Source organism: Triturus cristatus, chromosome 1_2 (assembly GCF_964204655.1).
Source record: "Triturus cristatus chromosome 1_2, aTriCri1.1, whole genome shotgun sequence".
Lineage (NCBI taxonomy): Eukaryota > Metazoa > Chordata > Amphibia > Caudata > Salamandridae > Triturus > Triturus cristatus.
Genome location: NC_140580.1, coordinates 733,711,583 through 733,737,487, shown reverse-complemented (window position 1 = coordinate 733,737,487; position 25,905 = coordinate 733,711,583). Strand labels below are relative to the sequence as shown.

The window sequence follows — 25,905 nt, the reverse complement described above, 5'->3', positions numbered from 1 at the left end:
GGGAAATCTAGTTTAATCAGGGAAAGCAGGAAGGTGTCAGCTTTGTGGAGACTCTAGCAGAAGTTCTCCAAATCAAGGCAATGCATAGCATAAAGCCACACAACAAAAATAGAGCAGAGGTCTATACCCCTCAAAGTCCAAGAAAATCTGCCCTAAAGTCTAATGTGTGAACACCAATTAAACCCAAAGAACATTCCATATATATATTCTTTATTGTCCAATTAATTAAAATCATTACAATAAAACAACACCGTTCATAAAACAAGGCAATTTCTTACATTCCTTAAAAATAATGAGGAAATGTTAACAAATCTTTATAACATTACATTTCATTGTTCTTCACCATACATATTAGTAAACCCATCCGTACAGATAATCTTTGAGTGCCTTCTCTGGTTTTTAAACAGCCCCTTAGAAGAAGTAAAGCATACAGTAACACGTTTGGTCCAATTATGATCTTAATGCTTAAATTATAAAGTGCATCCATGCTTCTTAAAATTACCCCAAACCTTGGATACTTTTATCAAGTTACATTGCCAGTATGAGGGAAAACAATATAGTTAGAATCATAACCGCTTTCTATTCTTATTATAGGACCACATCATCATCCTAGGCCAGTTTTTCTTAGCTATAAGGATACATTTGACAACATTAACTGTTAAATTGATGATATGCCCTTGAAGGCACAGTATTATCACTTGGTGACATGTTCTCACCCCTTGTTCGTTAAATATTGGTTTTAAAAGTGTTAATCGTTCTTGACACAATTTGGGGCAAATACATACAATATGCAATAACGTTTCATTTATATAACCACATTATCAATAAAGATAAAGAAGGTCCCCCCTAGTTTATTTTAGGTCCAAGAGGAGGGGGAGAGAACCAGGCAAAAACTGTAAGAAGACCTCTAGCTGACCTATATTTCTTTTAAGAATAGCCTATGGCTTAAGTGCAACCCACAAGGAGGAAGTTATTACTTTTCTATAGTGAAATCATATAGAAATGGCAAAAATTATTGGATAAACTTTATTTTTTATTTTTCATTTTTAAAAGAAACAAGAATTCATTTATGAGTGTGTAAAGTTCACAAGTCACCAAATTTATATAATGAAGGTAATTCAAGAAAATGTTGACATAATATACAAAATTAAAGTCTAAGAAAAGTCAAATCATTATAGTGACTATGCCCCTGCACACTCATGCATGAGCACAACATACTCACTCCATACCATACCACTGTTTTTAATTTACAACAGTGTATAGAAATCTCGGTATCGTTTCATTGTTGCATGCGATCGTCACAACTGTCTATTTTCCTATATGTCTCACTGAGTGGATTCCCAAAGGAGGATGGTCTATTCTTAAAAGAAATATAGGTCAACTAGAGGTCTTCTTACAGTTATAACCACATAATCTACACTCAAACAACAAATTAGATAGAATTGTGGTTACATTTTATTATAAGAACTAATAACCAACCAGGCGTGCTTTTTTTTACAGTGTGCTCCTGATCCAATATTAATGATACTGATTTAGTTGATTGCTTTAAAATCTGTTTTAAAATGGTTTTATTTCTAATCATATTGTCAAAAGGTTGGAGCTTAAAACTATTCAAACTTTCCATTAAGTATGACCTCCATGGTCTGGTATACTCCTTCTTATTAATTTCTTGCCAACACATATAAGCAAGGGACTGAGGGTCCGATAAATAAAGTGAAAATAGCCATTTTAAAAATGCAGCTTGTCTTACCAATATTTGGTTTAGCAAACCGAATTCCAGTCTAACTATCGCATGTCCAACATTTTTTGAAATCCTAAAAATTGACTTAAAAACTTTTATTTGTAATTTATCCAACAATTGGCTATCTTTTCCTGGGAAAATTATTGACCCATATGTAAGCGCAGGGATAAGTTTTGCCTTCATTACTTTGATGATTGTAACTTGGGCATGAAAGTTTATCACGCAATGATCTAAAGGCAAAAGACAATGAAGTTGCCTTGGCCTTTAAGTTATCAAAGTGTGGTTTAAAAGTCATTCTATCATCCAGCGTAACTCCTAAGTATTTATACTGGTTTACTGTTTCAATAGATAGATCCTTCATTTTCCATAATATTTTATCTGATTTTGATGATCCTATTATCATAATGTTTGGTTTTTTGTTATTTATTTGTAAACCATTTGCCAATATATATTGATCAAATGACTCTATCAATCTTTGCAGCCGTATTTGCGTGTGACTTAGCAGAATAGTATTGTCTGCGTATTGCAAATATTTTACACTTTGGCCTGCAAGGATTGGTGGCGAGTGTGCATTAACACTATGTAAATGATGAGACAAATCAGCCATAAAAAGGTTAAAAGGACCGGGGGCAAGTATGCAGCCATGTTTAAGGCCACTATATGTTTCAAGGCGACGAGTGGTACTACTTCCACCCCCCACTTTGACCTGTATACACATATTAGTTTACAATAGTATAATCATATCTAAAAGATTTTTTGGTACGCCCCATGCTGATAATTTTGTGAAAAGAAGATTACGCGGAACAGAATCAAAAGCTGCCTTTAGATCTACATAGCAAATACATTTTTTTGCCTTTTGTATTTAGTTTTCTCGGCCAACAAGGTAACTATCAGCAGATTCATTATTGTTGATTGTCCCCTACAAAATCCAGTTTGAAAAATTGGGATAACTTTCCTTGTAGTTGCCCATTCCTCTAGATCTTTGAGTAATAATGTTGCAAACATTTTGCCTCTACATCCATTAGGGCAATTAGCCTATAGTTTGCTGGGTTTTCAGGCGGGCCACTTTTACAAATCAGATGTATTAACATGCCTTGCCAAGATTCTGGGACCTGCTTGGTTTTTACGATGTCTTCAAACATTTGGGTAAGAAATTTTGACCATATGTCTGTTCTTACTTTAAAAACAGCATTTGGGATCCCATTTGGACTAGACGCACCATTTGTTTTCATTCTGCTTATCAATGACTTTACAGTGTCCACCTGCGGTGTCTCAAATATTAATGACTGATCGTCATAAGTTTCGTGCCTTCTATTCTCATTATGTATATTAATTATCGACAACGGGTTACATGCGTCATTAATGGAGTTTGGTCTGTTTGCAGTATTGGTCCCATACAGGGTAGGAATAAAAGACTCCCAGGCTATCGCGGAAATATTAGTACTGCTAGCTCTCATATCGCCATGTTCCAAAGAGTTAATACTACCCCAAAAAGCTCTTAGATTATGTGTCTTACTTACATGGTGCAATTTTATCCACAAATCTTCCTTATATTCTCTTTTTTGCTTTCCAAATCTCATTTTTATACGATTTCCTCAATTTCTTTATTAAACATAATTGGGTAAATTTAACTACTCCATGTGATGGTTTACAAATAGCACGAGACGCTTTATTTAGAGCCCTTTTTTATGTAACCTGTGTGAATACCACATTTTCCTTTTTGATGTATGAGGGTTTCCCCTAAAAGCTGGTTTTACAGGAAAGCGATCGACCAGTAAAGAGCAGAGACCTGGCCATGTTTCCACTATTTTGTTCCCGTGGCAACCCTAATTTATTATTTGATCTATTAAAGAGACTAAAAAGTCCAAAATCTCATCTTGTTTTATTGAATGCCACGCCAACCTTTTCAGATTATAAACAACTGGCCCTTTATTGGGAGCTCTTAATGTTGGTAGATAGTCCACTGCCAATGATAATGTAATTATTTGTGGGTTGTGATCACTTTCTACTCTGAGGGTCACATGTAATTCAATATGGCCATTCATTAATTTATTTGAAATAATGGTATAGTCAATAGTAGAGTGTTGCCTTGAATTTTTAAAGGTTGGGACACCTGTCGTATTATATTGAGTATCCTGTAACAGCACAAGATCCCATTTCTGCAATTGGGAACAGAAAATCTTAGTAATAGCATTACCTCTCTTCTTTAAGACCCCTGAATTCTTAGTGAACAAATGCATATTAAAATTTCCGGAAATAACAATATTAGTTGCCGGTTACTGAAGTGATAAGATTGAAATTGATTCCCATAATACTGAAAGCCGAGTCATCTTAATTGCGTTCTTTAAACTCAAGTACACATTTCTGAATATTATTGGTATTTCAAAATCTATTTTAACACACAATAACCAGGCAAGTTAGAAATCTATTATATGATGAGAAACATCTAGGTCCAAAGAAACATAGATAGAGAGCCCGCCTTTTGCTCAATCATGAACAGATGTACGAGTTGCAAATTTGGCATATTCGTAAAAGCCCCTAATATGGGCTCATGGAACATTTTCATGTTTCCTGGAACATTAACATTTTAGAATTCTGGATAAAATTTATTGTATCATGATCTTCTACCAGCTTAGAAAGTCCATATACATTCCAAGAGCAAATATTAAAATTAGTAGGTCCATTCTTTCTTGACAGACTGCTCCATCGTCAATCATTCTCATTAAGTCTCCCTCCGCTGAGTATTTTCGGTAGCCAGGCCCAATCCTCCATGGGCGCTAGTTGTTTTTGTGTTTCTTTACAAATTCGAGGGGCCCAGCTACTACATGTGATGTTTATGCCAGAGGATAAATCAAGATTGAGTTGAGGACCTATTGCCCCTTTCAGAGTTTTAACATTCTCCTCTTTTGATTCCATAATCGTTGGTTTAGCTTGTAGATGTCTTTCTTCGTCGATCTTGGGTATCAACTATGTTGGATACAAACTGTCTTTACATTTTTCTGTTTTAATTCCCCATTTCTCAAATTGTTGTGTTTATTTTAGTATCCTATCGATGATCTCTTCACTTTGCCATATGGTGCAAGTTACTTCATGTTTGGGGTTATCAGCATCCTGTTTAAATTGAACAGCTTCTAAGGCATTCGATGTTAGGTTACTAAGCTCTGGTATAGAAGCTATTAACTTTAAAATATTGCCACGATTTAAAATATCATATTGACCCCTTGAGACATAAAATGGAATAAAAAGTTAAAAAGTAACTTTGCAGGAGAAGCAGCACAACCATCCACAATCATAGTTGAAATCTTTTTAAGTAGATGATTTGTCAAAGATAAATTACAATTTAAACTTGTGCATTGTAACCTCGGAGCTCTTTGACTTTCTTGGACACGAGCAGTTTGCTCAAGTTCACAATTTGGTCCTGAAATGACTTTGTCAGATTGTATAAGAATTTTCATTTTACCAACTGAAGAGGATGGTGACAATTTTATATTTGACAATTGTATTTCCTCCAATATGATTAATGAATTGATTTGACTTTCTTTGTTATCAGCCTGGATCTGAGTCTTAAGGACTCCATTCTCTGGTGGCGACTTTCACAAAGAACCTTGTTGAACCACACAGCTATGTGAGACTTCGCCACTTTGTGGGGGTGTTATCTTACTTACAAAGAACATTCAAGAACTCCACGTCATCAACTCCAGTAGTTTTCCACCTTCTCACAGTAGAAATTGACAACTTCTCTCGATTTTCCCATCCTACGGTTTGAACATCAGGACGACCTTGGATGCCATGAATAGGAGTCTTCTCTTAGTTCATCAGTGCCTCGCATTCTTGCCAAAAGTTCTCCTCCCGGAACTCCACTATCTCTAAAACACAATATACCTATCATAACTATGAAATCATGTGAACTCACCTGCAAAAGTAAGAACATTGCAGCACAAGCAAAACTTTCACATTGAAGGTTAAACATTGATGGCCAAATGCTTAAGGCCTTTGGTTAAACTAACTTAATAAAATAAACAGTCAGTGTACAAATAAATACATGATTATATATGCACCTATGATTACAGAATAAATGCAAAACATTAATAAATGAATACGTTTGCACAGACATTTTCCCAGAGGCAGTGTAAATGTGAACTACAATTTGTAACATTATATTGAAGGTATTAGAGCACACACTTAAATGAATGACTACTTTCTACAGTGAATACACTCCAGCAGTATGCTTCACTATACACTAATAAGGTTTAGGCACACAGTAAATATATTGTGCAAATGCACATAAGTATTGCTTCTTAGTGATAGAGGTGGAGCTTAAATTGTGCATCTCAAGTGTTCACACACATAGAAGAAAAAAATAATTACCTTACTTAAACTTCCTGAAGGATACTCTGTCTACCTGCAGATTCCTCACCTCATCTTCTTGAAGGCTGGTTTCCTATGAGTCATTTTAATAAAGTTCCAAGTTTAGATTTATCACTGCACCTCTCTAATAAGATCTCATTCTCGTACTGTGTACCTCAAAGGCATGTAAAATATGGATGGGAACCTGATGTCAAGGCGCCAGTGGGACTGCTTCATGGCTCCAGTGACGTCAGAGTGGCATACTTTCCAGCACCAGAATGGAGCCAGAGCCCGCTACCGGCTAGGGAAGTTATTGAAAAGTTTCCCGATCCAGTCTGACGTGGGATATTCACAAGATGAGGAATCTGCAGGTAGAGAACGTCGACCAGAAAGATTGTTACCAAAGGTAAGTAACTTTTTCATTAAAGACAATGTTTCGAAATCCTACAGCCTAATAACAGGATAAACATTGTATGGCTTCATTTAGTACACATATGTTGTAGAACTAATGTTGCAAGCCAGAATTATTGTTAAGAATCGGTTGCAGCTTCACCATACACTCCCATGGACTGAGTGACACTTCGTCAGCAGACACGCAATACTACTTCTTTAGCCACAGTTACCACTATCAGAGATCCATTTTTGGCTCTTCCTACTCTTTGCTTCATTCAGTTCCTCCTTGGTAGTTGCGAGTGAGGACAGTAGTGGTTTCCCTCTGCTCGGTAGTGGGCGTTACTGCAGGCACCTGTGGTTTCATTCAAAAGTCCTTTGGCCCACGGCAGTCTTACATGCAGGAATGGACTGAAGGGGTTTGTCAAAATTAAGCAAATTTCAAAGTAAGTGTATTCTGATACAGCTTCAGCTCAACCGCTGCCATTTTTAAAAAAAATTTGATGTTGTTCCAGCTGATTGAGATTGTACGTCAACAGAAATAAAATCTTCTATTTTTATTCAGGCCTGGAAACAAAACGCTACACAATCAGCAAGATTCTGTCAACTGACACACTGAGGCAAGAGAACGCCTATGTTCAGGTAAGGGAGTAGTTTCCTATTTAATGTATGGAGTAAAAATAAATTATAGCCAATAAGAATCCCGTGCTTCTAAGAGTCCAACTCTTCACATATACATACAAAGTCAATAAATGTAATAGTTTTTTTCCCGAGCCCCATTTTAACCCAACATCGTTTTCATATGAGTAAAATCTTTTTTGGAAGCATGACTATAAATGTTCAGATCTATTCTTTGAAAATTCAAGAAGTGGAAAAATCTGCTAGTGACGAATGAGCTACTTGCTGAAGTAGAACTGGTTTTCTATTGGAGAATCCACGAATAGCCTGCTCTAATGCATCAATCTGTGGTGGCATGACGCATTGAGTTGTACAATCAACTACACAAGGGGAGTCAGTTAATCTTCGCAGTGGCAGGGATTTCTAGTAAAACAATTGAGAGAATACTTTTCAAAGTGGTATATATTAAGGGGCGGCTCCTCCGATATGGCGGAGGAGCATCGCCCCATTGCTTTCTCGCAGTGCGAGAAGCCCAAACATAAAATGGTAAAAACATTTTATGTTTGCTTTTGTGGGCGTGCGGGTGGGCGGGACTGCTCTGCTCTACTTACGAAGCAGGGGAGGAGTGGGTTGGCCACTCCTCAGTGCGCAAAGACTGTTTGGTTGGGCGCCCAAACCAGTCATGCGCATTTTGCCCTCCTCCATGCAGGCTGCATTGCAGCCTGCATGAAGAACATGCTCACCCATCTAGCCCCTGGCTGAGCACCGTGTCACGGGTCTCCAGACCAATCACAACCCTCCATCCAGCGTTGTGATTGGCTTAGGAGTGGGAGCCTGGCTGCCTGCTTCCTGTTCCTGTCGGAGGCAGGAGAGCAGGAGAGCAGGAGCAGTGAAGATGCGGGATCAGTCGGAAAGGTAAGTTTTCATTTTTTTTATTATGACCCCCTGCGGGACCCCCCTCCCCACGCAACCCACCCCCCCACCCGCGAGCCAGACCAGCCGCTAATGGGTATATCACCAACATGCCAACAGTCCAGGGTGTTCGTGAGCGATCACTTTTTGCATCGAAGACTGACTGCTTTTTAGAGGCAGGTTTAATCTGTTATAAACGTTCAGGTGAAACCAGAATTTTCTGGCATGTGAGTGTCTGTTATACATGTCTTCAGTGAATGCCAAATGAGGAATTTCACAGAGGGGGGAACCGGGAGAATATTGTTCTAATCAATGAACATTCATAAATAGATGGAGAAGTGTCTTGATTAACCGCTGGCGCCTAATCATTTATTTGTTGACCAAATGAATTTTTATTTGCCATGCCCTAATAGGTGGCAAGAGAATTATATAAAAACGCCAACTGCACAATTTGATTCACACCCACGTGATTATAAATCCATGAATTCGAAAAATGAAGACAATACCCTGTATTTCAGCATAATCCAATGGCACAACGTTTTTAAGTTCAATGTCTATTAATACAGCACTCAGGGCCAGATGTACATTGACATCCATTTGCGATTTTCTGATAGTGAATGTTTGCAATTCGCTATTATGAAATCGCAAACACCTATGTACAACAATGTGTTTTACACTGTTTGCGAATTCCAATGGGTGGGTAGGGACCTGCATTATTAATATTCATGAGGCAAGTGGCAATTTCCTACCCATTGTGAATGGCCGTCACTCACAGGGATGGTGAACTGCTGTGGTCAGCAAACCAACATATATGTGACTGCTTTTTATATAAGCGTTACAACAAACAAATGATGGACGGAATGCTGACAATGCAGACATTCTCCCCCAGTCAAGAGATCTGGGTTAAATCCATCGTTCTTTTGCCCACTACGCCACCCCAGTTCAGACATGGCCATATGCAAATCAGTCTTGACCCTGTGCCTCATGGGAACAGTCCAGCCCGAACTGCCAAGCCATGTCTTCCCTGGACCGGAATCAAGCATCCTAGGACCGGTTTCTGGCTATCAGCCGTCATCAGCCAGGATAGCTTGACTCCAGTGGCGTAGTGAGCACGGGTCCCACGTCTGGGAATACCCATCCCACTTAGGGCGAAAAGCGTTACAACAAACAAATGATGGACGGAATGCTGACAATGCAGACATTCTCCCCCAGTCAAGAGATCTGGGTTAAATCCATCGTTCTTTTGCCCACTACGCCACCCCAGTTCAGACATGGCCATATGCAAATCAGTCTTGACCCTGTGCCTCATGGGAACAGTCCAGCCCGAACTGCCAAGCCATGTCTTCCCTGGACCGGAATCAAGCATCCTAGGACCGGTTTCTGTCTATCAGCCGTCATCAGCCAGGATAGCTTGACTCCAGTGGCGTAGTGAGCACGGGTCCCACGTCTGGGAATACCCATCCCACTTAGGGCGAAAAGCGTTACAACAAACAAATGATGGACGGAATGCTGACAATGCAGACATTCTCCCCCAGTCAAGAGATCTGGGTTAAATCCATCGTTCTTTTGCCCACTACGCCACCCCAGTTCAGACATGGCCATATGCAAATCAGTCTTGACCCTGTGCCTCATGGGAACAGTCCAGCCCGAACTGCCAAGCCATGTCTTCCCTGGACCGGAATCAAGCATCCTAGGACCGGTTTCTGGCTATCAGCCGTCATCAGCCAGGATAGCTTGACTCCAGTGGCGTAGTGAGCACGGGTCCCACGTCTGGGAATACCCATCCCACTTAGGGCGAAAAGCGTTACAACAAACAAATGATGGACGGAATGCTGACAATGCAGACATTCTCCCCCAGTCAAGAGATCTGGGTTAAATCCATCGTTCTTTTGCCCACTACGCCACCCCAGTTCAGATATGGTCATATCCAAATCAGTCTTGACCCTGTGCCTCATGGGAACAGTCCAGCCCGAACTACCAAGCCATGTCTTCCCTGGACCGGAATCAAGCATCCTAGGACCGGTTTCTGGCTATCAGCCGTCATCAGCCAGGATAGCTTGACTCCAGTGGCGTAGTGAGCACGGGTCCCACGTCTGGGAATACCCATCCCACTTAGGGCGAAAAGCGTTACAACAAACAAATGATGGACGGAATGCTGACAATGCAGACATTCTCCCCCAGTCAAGAAATCTGGGTTAAATCCATCGTTCTTTTGCCCACTACGCCACCCCAGTTCAGACATGGCCATATGCAAATCAGTCTTGACCCTGTGCCTCATGGGAACAGTCCAGCCCGAACTGCCAAGCCATGTCTTCCCTGGACCGGAATCAAGCATCCTAGGACCGGTTTCTGGCTATCAGCTGTCATCAGCCAGGATAGCTTGACTCCAGTGGCGTAGTGAGCACGGGTCCCACGTCTGGGAATACCCATCCCACTTAGGGCGAAAAGCGTTACAACAAACAAATGATGGACGGAATGCTGACAATGCAGACATTCTCCCCCAGTCAAGAGATCTGGGTTAAATCCATCGTTCTTTTGCCCACTACGCCACCCCAGTTCAGACATGGCCATATGCAAATCAGTCTTGACCCTGTGCCTCATGGGAACAGTCCAGCCCGAACTGCCAAGCCATGTCTTCCCTGGACCGGAATCAAGCATCCTAGGACCGGTTTCTGGCTATCAGCCGTCATCAGCCAGGATAGCTTGACTCCAGTGGCGTAGTGAGCACGGGTCCCACGTCTGGAAATACCCATCCCACTTAGGGCGAAAAGCGTTACAACAAACAAATGATGGACGGAATGCTGACAATGCAGACATTCTCCCCCAGTCAAGAGATCTGGGTTAAATCCATCGTTCTTTTGCCCACTACGCCACCCCATGATCTCTTGACTTGGTAAGAGTATTCTGCATCATTCAGAAACTCTGTCCATCACCACCCCCCTTTTTTCCAAATCGATTTTATCCACACTCAGTGTGGGAGGGTATGCTCAGACGTGAGTCCCTTGCTCATTGCACCATCAGGATTCAAGCAAGCCGGGCCGACGAAGGCTGTGATGCCAGAAACCGGTCCCCGGAAGCTTGTTTCCTTCCCAGTATAAGAATTGGCTTGGTAGTTTGGTTTGCCCTGTTCCCATCATGCACTGGGACAGGTACAGACTAATTTGCATGTAGCCAGGTTCTGAGCTGGGATGGTGCAGTGAGCTAAAAAACGGTGATGGATTAAAACCATGATCTCTTGACTTGGTAAGAGTATTCTGCATCATTCAGAAACTCTGTCCATCACCACCCCCCTTTTTTCCAAATCGATTTTATCCACACTCAGTGTGGGAGGGTATGCTCAGACGTGAGTCCCTTGCTCATTGCACCATCAGGATTCAAGCAAGCCGGGCCGATGAAGGCTGTGATGCCAGAAACCGGTCCCCGGAAGCTTGTTTCCTTCCCAGTATAAGAATTGGCTTGGTAGTTTGGTTTGCCCTGTTCCCATCATGCACTGGGACAGGTACAGACTAATTTGCATGTAGCCAGGTTCTGAGCTGGGATGGTGCAGTGAGCTAAAAAACGGTGATGGATTAAAACCATGATCTCTTGACTTGGTAAGAGTATTCTGCATCATTCAGAAACTCTGTCCATCACCACCCCCCTTTTTTCCAAATTGCTTTTTATATAAAGCAGTTTTTTATTTTGAAATGCAGCCCATTTTCCCTACAGGAAAACGGGATGCATCTAAAAAAGAAAAAAGAAAAGTTTCCTTTTCATTTTGTATGAGCAAGCGGTTGTCCGTGGGTCCACTGCCTGCTCCTAAAAAATGTTTGTGCCCCCATTCACAAACGGGAAGGGGTCCCTTGGTGACCACTTCCCATTTGAAAATGAGTTACCACCTCCTTCACACATTCCGGTCGCAAAACATTCATATATGCCCCTGCGACTCATAATTAGGAAGAGACACCATTGGCCCGCCATTTCGTAATAGCAACTTGCAAACCCAGTTGCGATTCAGTAATAGTTTACCAGATCGCAAATAGGGCTTTGTACATTTAAAAATGCTTTTTTTAGGTTGCAAACAGCCCAAATCACAAATGTGGCTTTCTACATTTAAAAATGCTTTTTTCAGGTCGCAAACGGCCAGGACGTTTGCGGCCTGAAAAGAGCTTCGTACATCTGGCCCTTAAATATTAAAACATTTAAGATAGTTTAGCTGAGTTAGATAGCCAGATGGTAAAGCTAAACAATCTCAAATGAACATAAATGGATATCCAAGAGGGAGCAACTTTGCTTTCCTGGCGGAAGCCTTGAAAAGTAGGTATGATTTCTGACTGTGGATGGTTTTGCCTGAGGGAATTCTTACCTGAAGAGGCATGAGACTTGGGGGCATAGTTACAATATTTGGGCATAGGGCAGCCTTCTAGCTGTGCTGCCCTCATTTGAAAGGAAAGGGCAGGAATGCGCTGTATCTACAAGATGCAGCGCATTCCTATCCTTTCTGCAACACCGGTGCACAAACTGTAGCCGTGCGCCAATGCCGACACCCTCGCACCATGGTGCAAGGGTGTCTGTGTTGTTGGCTTGATTGTTTTTGTGCAGGAAGGGTCACCTTCCTACACAAAAAACAGTAAAAGGAGTAATTTTTCTCATTCTATGTGTGCTGTAGAATGCAGCACATGTGGAAAAGGGGAAATAAATCAGAGAAATGTAAACATTTATCCTCGCAACACCTGCTTTGGGAAATCATTAGTTTTGGAGCTACCCCAGATTTACGCTATGTTGTACATATAGTAGTACATAAGAACAGTTGTCCCAGTAAACACTAAGTGAATATACAAAATATATCAGTCAAAAATAATTATTCACAAAACACATATTGTGGTTGGCACACAGTGTTATTTAATCACACTGGGCACACAGGTTTATAATCTTATTAGCTATTTTCAAAAGTGCCCGTAGAGCAGAGAGGGAAGAAGGGGAAGTGAAGTGTTGGAAATTCGAGTGAGGATAGAGAAGTGAGTAGGAAGTGCAAATCACAAAGATACGTTATTTACAAAGAACATAAAGGCTCATATCTTAAGCCAAACAAATTTGCAGTTTAACAAAACAATGAATTGCCATGATTTGTGACAGTATCACAGTGATGAATAGCTGTTGATCAAACTGGCTAGTATTACAGATGTCGACGTTTCGACCCCAAATCAGTAGGTCAATGTATCCCTTACAGTGAGGTCTTCATCAGGACGGGGCTGGAGGGAAAAGGGGGCTGGTCCCTAGAGGTGTAGAATAGGATAACCTTAGTACTGTATTTTGCATATACAATCATAATTTATAAATGGGCAAAAGCCTCAAAATTACCATAAAGGATCGCTCCACTGGCCGTTGGAGGAGAAGTGTGGGCGCTTAGGCTCCAAATTATGGTGGGAGTGAGAGCACCTGCAAATGTAAGGTGCATGTTAGGAAGGGCCCTCTTGTAAATGCAAAAAAACAGGGAGGCGATGAGCCGGATAACATCACTCACTTGCATGAAAAACGAAGAAAGGCCTTTAAGGGGAATCAGCTGGGCCTCGTGAGTGAATCCGGTTCTAAACAGGAAAATACATTTACAAAAACTGGGTTGGGAGCAGGACCTCGGTAAAATCCACTAAAACTAAGATAAAATGTCACAACCATCCATGCTCTGTGTGCATTTGCAATTTAAAAAGATGAAATTCAACTTCTGGTTAGTAAACCGAACTCTTACTCTTGGCGAGTGTTAGAGAATGTTGAAACAAGGTATCACGCATATGAGGGAACTCACCGCTACTGCTAAAACGTCTCAGTCCAAATGTAATGTCTCTGTCCGTGTGGGAAAAGGGCAGCTCTCAACCAGCGGTTTAAATAGACTGATCCATGAGAAAACATAAGGCCACGAGCGTAACATCACAGCGCAGACGCTCGATGCCTGTCACCTATGACAGATGGGTATACGTGAAAAAAGACTGTAAAAGGAGAGATGTGTGGTGAAGCCGCTACGCGTTTAAAGACAATGCCTGAAATATATTGAGCACTATGTTGCGAGCGGAATGTCTCACAGTGGTTAAAGGAAGTGCCTGGGGTATTATCGAGCGGCCGATTATGGGAAAAAACAATAACACCCCGTGTACCATTAAGTTTTGCAAATATCTGGGGATGGAAATACACAGTTTGCAGTGACAACATTACATTGGCAAAATCTTACAAATTACAGAGATTTACATTTGCCGTTCTGCAGAGTGACACATGACATGGTGCATTTAAGAAAAGACAGTGCCTTACAGTGAAAACATTTCATTGGCGAAATTAAAACATATTACAGAGATTCGCATTCGCCGTTCTGCGGAATGACATATAGCATAGTCCATATAAGAAACATCATTATACTAAAATCTTCACATAGTAAAGTCATGGAGATAAAAATGCAGGCTTATTTCTCAAACAAGGTGCTAATTACAACCAGAGCTATTAGTACTAGGTGGGAGAAAAGGCGCATTGGCTGTGTATGTAATGGACCTACAAATGGTCATTGTGTAAATGTGTGTTGTAGTAAATGTCCTAAGGAATGTCAACTAGTGAGTTTATTCAAGCGTAAGACAGGCTAATTGTGCGTGACTAACCTCGGACTCATTGAGGTCGTTCTGTATGGAGTCTAGAAGAGACACCCATTTACAATCCCTTATATTGAGAATGTTTGCAATGTTGCCAACCCTCGGGCCAAGGGAGGCCTTCTCAAGTATAACCCACCGAAGGTCGTCTGGGCTATGGCCTGCAGTCTTAAAATGTTCCACCAAAGGTGCTCCTTGTACCTCGCATCTTATTCGGTTGCAATGTTGGAGAATGCGTGCCTTGATTTTCTGCTGTCTTTGACCTATGTATATGAGCCCACTCAAACAAATGATTCCATAGATTACATTGTTCATATTGCAGTTAGTGAAGAATTTCAGAGTGATCACATAATGTTTGTGTGTAAACTCTTTAGTTTGGATAGTGGTTTGAGATGCCTTACACTGGCCACACTTGAAATAGCCCGGTGTTGGTGGTAGGTTCCATAAAGATTGGGTAGATGGCGCAACGGGGGTCTCAAGGAAGGAGCGTACCACGTGGTCTTTGATACTCTTAGCCTTCTTTTACGAATGCATTGGAGGATTGTTTTGGTCAATGTCATCTGATATCAATGCCCAGTGTGTATTGATCACTTTCTTGATGGCATGGCTTTGTGTTGAGAACGTAGTGACGTATATCATCCTTTGCACAGAACCATCGCCTTTCTCTTGTGGTGTCAGTAAGTTCTCACAAGGGCTGAACCAAGCCCTTTTCTGTGCCCTCCTAAACAACCTTCTTGGTTGGACCATTTCAAGTGTGGCCAGTGTAAGGCATGTGAAACCACTATCCAAACTAAAGAGTTTACATACAAACAGCATGTGTTCACTCTGAAATCCTTCACTAACTACAATACGAACAATGTAATCTATGGGATCATATGTCCGTGTGGCCTCGTATACATAGGTCAAACACAGCAGAAAATCAAGGCACGCATTCTCCAACATTGCAGCCGAATAAGATGCGAGGTACAAGGAGCACCTTTGGTGGAACATTTTAAGACTACAGGCCATAGCCCAGACGACCTTCAGTGGGTTGTACTTGAGAAGGCCTCCCTTGGCCTGAGGGGTGGCAACATTGCAAACATTCTCAAATATAAGGGAATGTAAATGGATGTCTCTTCTAGACTCCATACAGAATGAGTCTGAGGTTAGTCACGCACAATTAGCCTGTCTTACGCTTTAATAAACTCACTAGTTGACATTCCTTAGGACATTTACTTCAACACACATTTACACAATGACCAACTGTAGGTCCATTACATACACAGCCAATGCACCTTTTCTCTCACCTAGTACTAATAGCTCTGGTTGTAATTAGCACCCTGTTTGAGAAATAAGCCTGCATTTTTATCTCCATGGCTTTACTATGTGAAAATTTTAGTATAATGATGTTTGTTATATGAACTATGCTATATGTCATTTCGCAGAACGGCGAATGTGAATCTCTATAACATGTTTTGATTTTGCCAATGAAATATTGTCACTGTAAGGCGTTGTCTTTTCTTAAATGCACCATGTCATGTGTCACTCTGCAGAACGGCAAATGTAAATCTCTGTAATTTGTAAGATTTCGCCAATGTAATGTTGTCACTGCAAAACTGTGTATTTCCATCCCCAGATAGATGCAAAACTTAATAGTACACGGGGTGTTGTTATTTTTTCCCATAATAAGCCGCTAGATAACATCCCAGGCACTTCCTTTAACCACTTTGAGACAATCCGCTCGCAACACAGTGCTCAATATATTTCAGGCATTGTCTTTAAACGTGTAGCGGCTTCACCGCACATACCAGATAGACATCTCTCTTTTTACAGTCTTTTTTCACTTAGACCCATCTGTCATACGTGACTGGCATCGAGCATCTGCACTGTGACGTCACGCTCGTGGCCTTATGTTTTCTCATGGATCAGTCTATTTAAACCGCCGGGTTAGAGCTGCGTTTCCCTTTTCCCACACGTACGGAGACGTTACATACGGACTGAGATGTTTTAGCAGTAGCGGTGAGTTCCCTCATATGCGTGATACCTTGTTTCAACATTCTCGAACACTCGCTGAGAGTTAGAGTTCATTAGAATTTCATCTTTTTAGATTGCAAATGCACACAGAGCTTTTCGCCTGATCACCCGAGGTCTTGCAGGTAATTCACCACTTCCTCCAGTGGATGGTTGTGACATTTTATCTTAGTTTTAGTGGATTTTACCGATGTTCTGCTCCCAACCACGTTTTTGTAAATTTATTTTCTTGTTTGGAACCGGATTCACTCACGAGGCCCAGCTGATTCACCTCAAAGGCCTTTCTTCATTTTTCATGCAAGTGAGTGATGTTATCCGGCTCATCCCGTCCCTGTTTTTGGCATTTACAAGAGGGCCCTTCCTAACATGCACCTTACATTCGCAGGTGCTCTCCCTTCTCCTCCAACAGGCAGTGGAGCGATCCTTTATGGTAATTTTGAGGCTTTTGGTATTTATGTAAATTATGATTGTATACGCAAAATCCAGTACTAAGGTTATCCTATTCTACACCTCTAGGGAACAGCCCCCTTTTCCCTCCAGCCCCGTCCTGATGAAGACCCCGCCGTTAAGGGATACATTAACCTACTGACTTGGGGGTCGAAACGTTGACATCTGTAATACTAGCCAGTTTGATCAACAGCTATTCATCACTGTGATACTGTCACAAATCATGGCTATTCATTGTTTTGTTACATTGCACATTTGTTTGGCTTAAGATATGAGCCTTTGTGTTCTTTGTAAATAAGGTATCTTTGTGATTTGCACTTCCTACTCACTTCTCTATCCTCACTCAAATTTCCAACACTTCACTTCCCCTTCTTCCCTCTCTGCTGTAGGGGAACTTTTGGAAATAACTAATAAGATTATAAACCTGTGTGCCCAGTGTGATTAAATAACAATGTGTGCCAACCACAATATGTGTTTTGTGAATAATTATTTTTGACTGATATATTTTGTGGTTTCACATATTGTTTACTGGGACAACTGTTCTTATGTACTACCATATACCCTGGCCCAGAGATGTATTTTGGGTTTACCCTTCTAGGTAACTATGTTGTAAATATAGGGCAGTGTCACAAACCATGGCAGTAGCATGTGAACACCCACAGTAACACCCATTCCAAGCAGAGCTAGACATTGCCTTACTCGTTTACAAGTCCATGAAAAGACACACAGAGTGGCTTTTGGTCGCCTTGTAAATATGGGCTGGCACACTGCACCTCTGGAATGTCACAAAAGTATGCTCCAGCGGCGTAAAAGTGCTGCAGGGACATTGTAAACATGCCCCTAGAAGTCCTCACCATCCCTGCTGAATGTACACTCTACCCATGTGTAGGCATTAATTTTAATATTATTAAGAAGACGCTTTTCTCTCCACTATTAAGGGTCAAGTCTGCCAGTCTCTCAATTGAGGAGGGCAGAAGGGAGTTAATTAACAGCAGAAGCTAGGTAAAAGGGTGGTACTACTGTGGATATTCCAACTGCTAACTCAATCTGGTTATAACCCTCTACCAGGAGTTATACAATACGTTACTTTGTCTCCAAAGCCCTGGATGAGAGGGTGGAAACCCAGCAGTTCCATGTGGGAAGGAGTTTCTCTTGCTAGCCCCATGTTAACAGCTGACCTCCATCAACTCCATCTGGCATTCTTAAACAAACTCCTAGAAGTGGCGCCGTGAACCCCTGCTTTCACAGCTTAGGCAAGGGTGGTATTGACACTTACAGTCATTTATGAGCAGACAAAAGCTCTTAAACAAACAAAAGTAAGGGGAAACGATAACAGAGGTCCGGGGTGCACAGTTAGTCACAGCAAAGAAATGAAGAAAAAAGAGTGGGAAAGAAAGATAGAAAGAGGTCTGGAAGGAAGAGTGAAATGAAGGACATTTAAAAATAAGGAAGAAACTGTGAAAAAAGGAATGCTCAAAAGGATGAAAAGTTGGATGCAAAGTTGAAAGGACTGATGGATGGAAGGAGAAAACATTTTCACAAGGGGGTGAACAGTAGCGTCTGTCAGGGAATGAAGTTGAAGTGGAGTGGCAGAGGACACATTTTTTTTTTTAAATAAAAACCACTTACCTGTTCTGCCGACCACTTCTCTCCTCTGCTTCTCAAGTCCCAGAACCAGGAAGCACCCAGACTCCCCATATCCAATCACAATGCTGAAATGGTCTGAGCAACGTGGATCGGCACTCAGTTGGCGACTGAGGACTTGGGCATGTTACCCACCAGGCTATGTAATGCAGCCTGGTCGGGAACATGTAAAGTGGGCATGAATGTTTGGCCAGGCCGAGAAGGCTGGTCAAGCAGTCATGGGCACTTGGAGTGTGCAAACTACTCCTCCACCTGTACCTCCAGCCCCGCCTCCCCCAAACCTGCAAAACAAAAAATGATAATAACTATGTTATTATCATTTTAATTTTCCTGCTCAAAGAGCAGTGGGGTGATGCTCCTCTGCCTTAGTGGAGGAGCCGCCCCGTGGGTGAAAGAAAGTGGCTGGAATGATGAAAGGCTTGATGAATGGATGATGGATGAATAGACATCTGGATGGAAGAGTGAAAGGATGGATTGCTGGATTGATTAAAGGAGGATAAATTAATGGATGGATGAAAACGAATGGATGGATGGATGTGTAAAAGGATATATTAATGGTTGGAAGTGTGAATGGAGGCATGGAAGGATGGATGAACACTGTAAGGGCCAGATGTACGAAATTGCGTGTTTACGATTTCCTAATAGTGAATTTTTAGTGATTTGCTATTAGGAAATCGGTGTACAACTGTGTGTTTGTCACTTTTAGCAATTCGCAGTGGGTCTCAAATGGACCTGCTTCATCAATATTGATGAGGCAGGTTGCAATTTCGACCCATTGTGGATAGCTACAATCACAGGGATGGTGGCTTTCTGGGGTCAGCAGACCACCATGTCTGTTATTGCTTTTTAAATAAAGCAATATATTTTTTAGGTCTCGCCTGACTCAGCGCATGCGCTGGTCTGGCGAGACTTTTTGTGAGGGCTCCAAAAAGTGCTACCATGGCCAGCCGCCTCGCTTGATCGCTATTACTTTCACTTTCGCGGCCGCTTTGATGTTTGATCGCGATCACTTTCGCGGCCGCACAGCCGCTTTGATGTTCTCCGTGAGCCATTATGTTAATGGTGGCACCCGTGCTTTAGCTTAAACATCTTAGGCTAAAGTCAGATGCTGAGATTGCTTCAAAAGTAAAGAAATAGACAATTCTTTACTTTTGAAGCAATCTCGGCACCCGACTTTAGCTTAAGATGTTTAAGCTAAAGCACGGGTGCCACCATTTGTCTTGCCACCTGGCCCCTTGCAGTTCCCTCTCCTTTGTCAGAAGGGCAAATCCCTAGTTGCTTAATGCCTAGTCCCCTCCTCAAGGTTGCTAAATGGATCGTTAGCCTATTCAAATACAAAAGTACTATCTTTTAATAACCTGTCTAAACCTTTTTGATAAACCGTTGCTGACAGTATGGAGAAGGCAATGGGAGGTTTCCACTGAGAAAAGTTTTACATTTAAAGGTGCATCCACCCACAAAATTGCTTCCATACTAAGAAGGCCTCTCACTCCCCTCGGTATGTCTTGCTTGGTGTCCTAAGTAGGTCGCTCACATTAAAAACAAGCATTGGCATAGCTAATAGGTCTCGCTTTTGGGACCTTATAACTATTTAGTTATGCAGCACAACATCCTTGGTGCAACAACAACTGTTGCATGGCTAAACACTTATAAGGTCCCAAAGGTGAGACCTATTGGCTATGCTAATGCTTGTTTGTAATGCAGCCTGTTTTGGTTAAAGAAATGGGTTGGTGGTAGCTGAGAATGTTTCTGGACCGCATTCTCGGTCGCAAAACATTCATGCATACCAGTGCAATTCGGTATTAGGAAGGGACGCCCTAAACACGCCCCTTCCTAATACCGAATTGCATAAGCAAAATGTGATTCGGTAACAAGTTACTGAGTCACATTTTGCCTTCTGTACATAGCAAAATCCATTTTACCGGTCGCAAAGCAGTAAAATGCTTCGTACATCTGGCCCTAAGGGTGGATGGATGGATGGAAGCATGAAAAGATGGATATATAGATGGATGGATGCATGAAAGGCTTAAAAGATGGAGAGAGAGATGGTTGGAAGGCAGGATGAAGGTTCCTTATCTAGAATGGGTTTGGCTTACAAGTTTCGCTCTCCGAATTGTTTTTGAGGTATGGATCAAAGTGGGGGGTACTTACATTTTTGGGCTACTCCCTTGACTCTTAGAAGTCTTCTAGGATATGTTGGGCAGTACAGTTTAGCAAATCCCCAGCACTCGTAATAATCAAAATTTCAAAGCGTTTATAACGTGTAAGTCAAAAGAAACATTAACAATAAATTTCTTATGCGAGGTTTGTCTTCCTTGTTCTTTATTTTCAGTGGAACATCCTAGTCACAGCCAACACGTGTTTCGTCGTTTAGGGACATTTAACCCACGACTTCCTCAAGGCTGTGTGAATTAAAAGACAATACATACCATATGGCATTATAAACTTCTAAAAGAGGGGTCGTATAAGTTAGCATTGCAAATCCAAATTATCTCTTAAATAATTACAAAGAGGTTTCACATGCAGTGAAACAGTATACAAAATTATATGAACAGGAATCAAGTCGAGACCCGATGTGAATAGATGCACATTGTAGGTACATACGCATAAGAAATTTATTGTTAATGTTTCTTTTGACTTACACGTTATAAACGCTTTGAAATTTTGATTATTACGAGTGCTGGGGATTTGCTAAACTGTTACGCAGAGCTCTTGCTCTTCTAGGTAGAGTTGGTGGTTTCTCTACACCTTACAGCACCGTCAGATAAAATGTATATCAACATACAAATGTGAATTTCCCTTTTAGCGCCAGACGTACCTATGACCAATACCACTACATTTAACTATGTTGGGCAGTACAGCTATATCTGAAAGAGGTGTCTAGCTGCATATGCCTTACCTTAAATGTATCCCCAAGCATCAGACTGGATCCGGGTACTTTTTCGTGAGCAGTACCCCTGTGCTCCGGTAGGTGGCATAGTTCAGCTCCATGTGGCGTCATTGGCTCTATCCCCACCAGAAATGATGTGCACAGTGCCTACATAGGTGCCAACCCAGTGCACTGATGTCAGTTATTTTCTTTCCGCGCTACTCAGCGCAGATCCAAAGAATAGCTGCCCCTTAGTCATTTTTTGACTAAACTTTATTTTACTTTTGTCGAAGTATTTTTGAGGTTTTTTTCTCCTGCTGTAGCAGGATGTCATAAAGGAAGGCCTGCTTCAAGCCCTGTAGGGCCTGTCACCGATCAATGTAGGTGACGGACCCACACCTTGTATGCCTCTGGCGCCTTGAGACCGACCATGACCGGAAGGCCTGCACCGATTGCCACACCATCAACCAAAAGGCCTTGAGGGAGCGATCCTTCGAGCTCCTGCAGGGTCGACATGCGATGCCATGACGGTCGAGGTCCTGATTGAGAGGACAGCCTTGGGAGCAGTCCCGGAGTCCGATATCCTCGTCACACTCAAAGTCGTTGGGTCATTCGGGTAAGTCACACCACCACAAGAAGATAAAGAAGTCAAAGGGATCCTCAACTTCTCCATTTCTGACGGCCAACGACATGAGGGAACATCGACATTCGAGGCCTGGTCCCTTGGTTGAGCCGGCGTCTGGGAGGCCTGGCCCATTGGTTGAGCCGGCGCCTGGGCCGTCTCAGCACCTCCTTGAGTTTCTGTGAGCCTGAGCGACTCTCACCCAGCTGAAAGAATTCTAAGAGGCCATGCTCCTCATATTTAGGCAGCTCATTCCCTCCTTTGGGCCCTGAGGGTTCAGCAAGTGCCCCTTCTGTTTCCATGCCGGCGGCTCCGGCACTGATCAGGCCCCTAGGATCCATTCTATGATCCGGACCAATGCCGGTCGCACCACTTCAACCTTCCCCAGCGCCAGTCCCTATGTCGATGCTCCTGGAAGTGCCAGCACCCATCAATGGCAATGTCCCCCTTCTAATCCCCACAGGGAGTTGGAGGGGCATTGTCCAATACCAGCTCCACAGCCAAATGGAGCCATGCCTTCCAGGCCAGAGGAGTGTTAGTCAGGGTAAGTCAGAAACACACCCTAAATTAACCTGTGCTCACCCTCCGGTAGTTTGGCACAAAGCAATCAGGCTTACCTTAACCCCTTGTGTGCCCATGACGAGCTGGACTCGTCATGGGCCGCGGTTGCGCTGTGCCCATGACGAGTCCAGCTCGTCATTAACCCCGCCCGCTAATGTAACGGCCGGCACAGGGCGGGGAAAGGGCGTGGCACACAAGGGGTTAAAAGGCAATGTGTAAAGTATTTGTGCACTTAAAACAGTAAAATAGTGAAAGCACCACACAAAAATATACCTCAACTGGTTAAAACAATATAACCTTATTTATTGAACAACACAAGACCAAAACGACAAAAATGCAATGACTAGAACAGCGTTATGGATTTTTAAAGAATATCTTGCAATCTAGTGCTCAAAAAAATAAAACACAACAGTTGGCAAGAATCTCAGCTGGTTCCGTCCAGGTGCTGGTTGTGGTGTGGATTGAAGTCTTTGATGTCCCTCAGACTTCTAACAGGAGTCAAGCAGGCAAGCCCTTTGGGCAAATCTGGATTCAAGTAGTGTAGGCCCAGTCCTTCTCACCCAGGGAAAGAGGGCAGCAAGCAGGTCAGCACCGCATACAAGCAGTTCTTCTAGATCAGCAGTCCAGCAGAGTGGCAGTTCTTCAGCAGCACAGCAGTCCTTCTTCCTGGCAGAGTATCCACAGGCCCAGAAGTGTACTGATTTGGTGGTGTCAGGGGTCCAGTTCTTATACCCAGTTGTGCTTTGGAAGTGGGTAGACTTCAAAGAGAGGCCTTTGAAGTTCACAGAGTCCCTGCCCTGGCTCTGGATTCTCTGCAGGGGGTATATAGCCCTTTGTGTGGGAACTGAAGACAGCACTTTCAGGTGTGTCAGCTCCTCCCTCTCATCCTGCCCAGGATATCCCATCAGGATGTGGATGGCTACTCCCTATGTGTGTGGCTGTCTGGAGGTAATGCACAAGGCCAAGCTGTCAGATAGGCAGAAAGCACCAAATGGCTAAAGTAAGAAAATGACAACTTACTAAAATGGGCATATTCAGAATTTAAATTTTAAATCTAACTTCACCATAAGTTAGGATTTTAAATTGTGATTCCAGAGACAGCAAACTTGGGGGTCCCATCTTTTCCCAATTGGAAACTGCACTTATAAAATGTAATAAGGTAATCCCAATGTTACCTATGGGAGATATAGGCCTTGCAGGAGGGAAACATTAATGTAAGAGTTTTTTACTACCTGAACATGTAAAACTTAAAAGTACATATTCAATTTGTTTTAATACACTGCACCCTGCCCTTAGGGCTGTTAATAAGGAAAGTTTGGGCCTGGCTGGCAAGAGGGTTAACTTGCCAGGTCGACATGGCAGTTTAAAATGCATACAGAGACCCTGCAATGGCAGGTCTGAGACATTTTAAAGGGGCTGCTGAAGTGGGTGGCACAATCAGTGCTGCAGGCCTACTAGTAGCATTTAATTTAAAGGCATTGGGAATATATGGTGCTCACTTCTAGGGACTTATAAGTTAATAAAATATGTCACTTGTGTAGAAGCCAGTATTTTTATGTTTAAAGTAGAAAGCACGTGCACTTTAACACTGGTTAGCAGTGGTAAAGTGCCCAGAGTCCTAAAACCAGCAAAAACGGAATCAGCAAAACAGGTCAGAAGGCAAGAAAGTCAGGGGAAACCATGCCAAGGATTCCAGGTCTAACATAGAGGAATAGGAGGGGTTGCTGGATCATGAAGAATACCAGCCTAATGACACCTTGGACTGCTTTGAGGATCTGAGTGAAGCCTGTGGACTAGACACTTCTCCATATACTGATATGCTTTCTTCCCCCTACTGTGGCTACAGAGGAGGGAGCTTCCTTCGCAATGGCGGTGAGGGCGGCCGAGGTCCTGCACCTCAGTTTGACTCTGTGGCAGTCAAGACGAATGTCTTGACAGAAGTGCTTCAGCCAGGAATGTCCCCATCAGAACCTCTTCTCCCTTTAATGAGGCACTTACTGACGTCCTGCTTGGGACTTGGTCCAAGCCCAGCACAGGAACTTCTGTGAACAGGGTGGTTGCCCGCCACCACTGCCCCACTTCAGAGGATCCAAACTTCCTCACACAACACCCCAGCCAGGAGAGCTTGGTGGTCCAAGCCTCCACCTCCCACTGAAATCCTGGTGCATTCCCAACAGCACCACTGGATTGGGAATTCAAGAGTCTGGACATCTTAGGGAAGAAGATGTTTTCTTCCTCCAGCCTGGCACTGCAGTCTGTGAACACCACATGCCTTTTGGCCTGCTATTCCCATGCTTTGTTGGATACGGTTGCACAGGTGTTGCCAACAGTCCCGAAGGAGACCTGGGCCATACTTTCCCAGATTGTTGCCGATGGGAGGGATGCGGCAAAGTTCATCATACAATGTGGACTAGAAACAATCTACTCACTGGGCAGAGCGGTTACATCGACAGTGGCTTTAAGACACCATGCATGGTTAAGAACAACTGGCTTTTCTGTGGATTTCCTGGCATCGCTTATGGACATGCCCTTTGATATCTCCCTCCTCTTCGGACACAAGGTGGATTCAGCGCTGAAGCACTTTAAGGGCAACAGGGCTACTCCCAGGTCCCTGGGCCTTTCCATGATGCCTAATCTGCCTTTCGCTCCCCTTTGGCCCAGCGCCTCTTGGGTGTTCACCAAGGTGATGGCAATGGTTGCAGTTCATCTGCTGAGATCAGGGATGCCAGTCTTCCTGTATCTTGACAACTGGCTGTTGAAGGCGAGCTAGCCCCAGGCTGCCGTCTCCCACCTACAGAGTTTGGCAGACATCCTGCACTCGCTGGCGTTCACTATCATTGTTCCAAGTCACACCTGACTCCCTCTCAGATACTCCCTTTCATTTGAGCCTTCTGAACACGATGCAGTTTCGGACTTATCCTCCCAAATGGTGAGTCCTGGATATTCAGGCTATGATATCGATGTTTCAGCCTCTATCCTGGATTTTGGTGAGACTGACTCTGAGGCTGCTGGGCCTCAGGGCCCCCGTATCCTGCTGGTGACACATGCCCACTGGCATAAGCAGGCTCTGCAGTGGGACCTGACGTTCCAGTGGGTGCAGCATCAGTGGAGTCTCCCCCGACATGGTTCAGATCTCGGA

At 42.9% G+C, this 25,905-nt stretch overlaps 1 protein-coding gene across 1 annotated transcript in view; it reads left to right on the top strand.

Moving 5' to 3' along the window:
- The window catches only part of LOC146867919 (protein-arginine deiminase type-2-like), a 692,226-nt gene that overhangs the window by 618,099 nt on the left and 48,222 nt on the right, over positions 1 to 25,905 (top strand). The window contains exon 14 of the mRNA XM_085608647.1: positions 7,044 to 7,120. Coding sequence (XP_085464773.1) covers positions 7,044 to 7,120 — 77 coding nt within the window. The remainder of the gene's footprint in view (positions 1 to 7,043; positions 7,121 to 25,905) is intronic.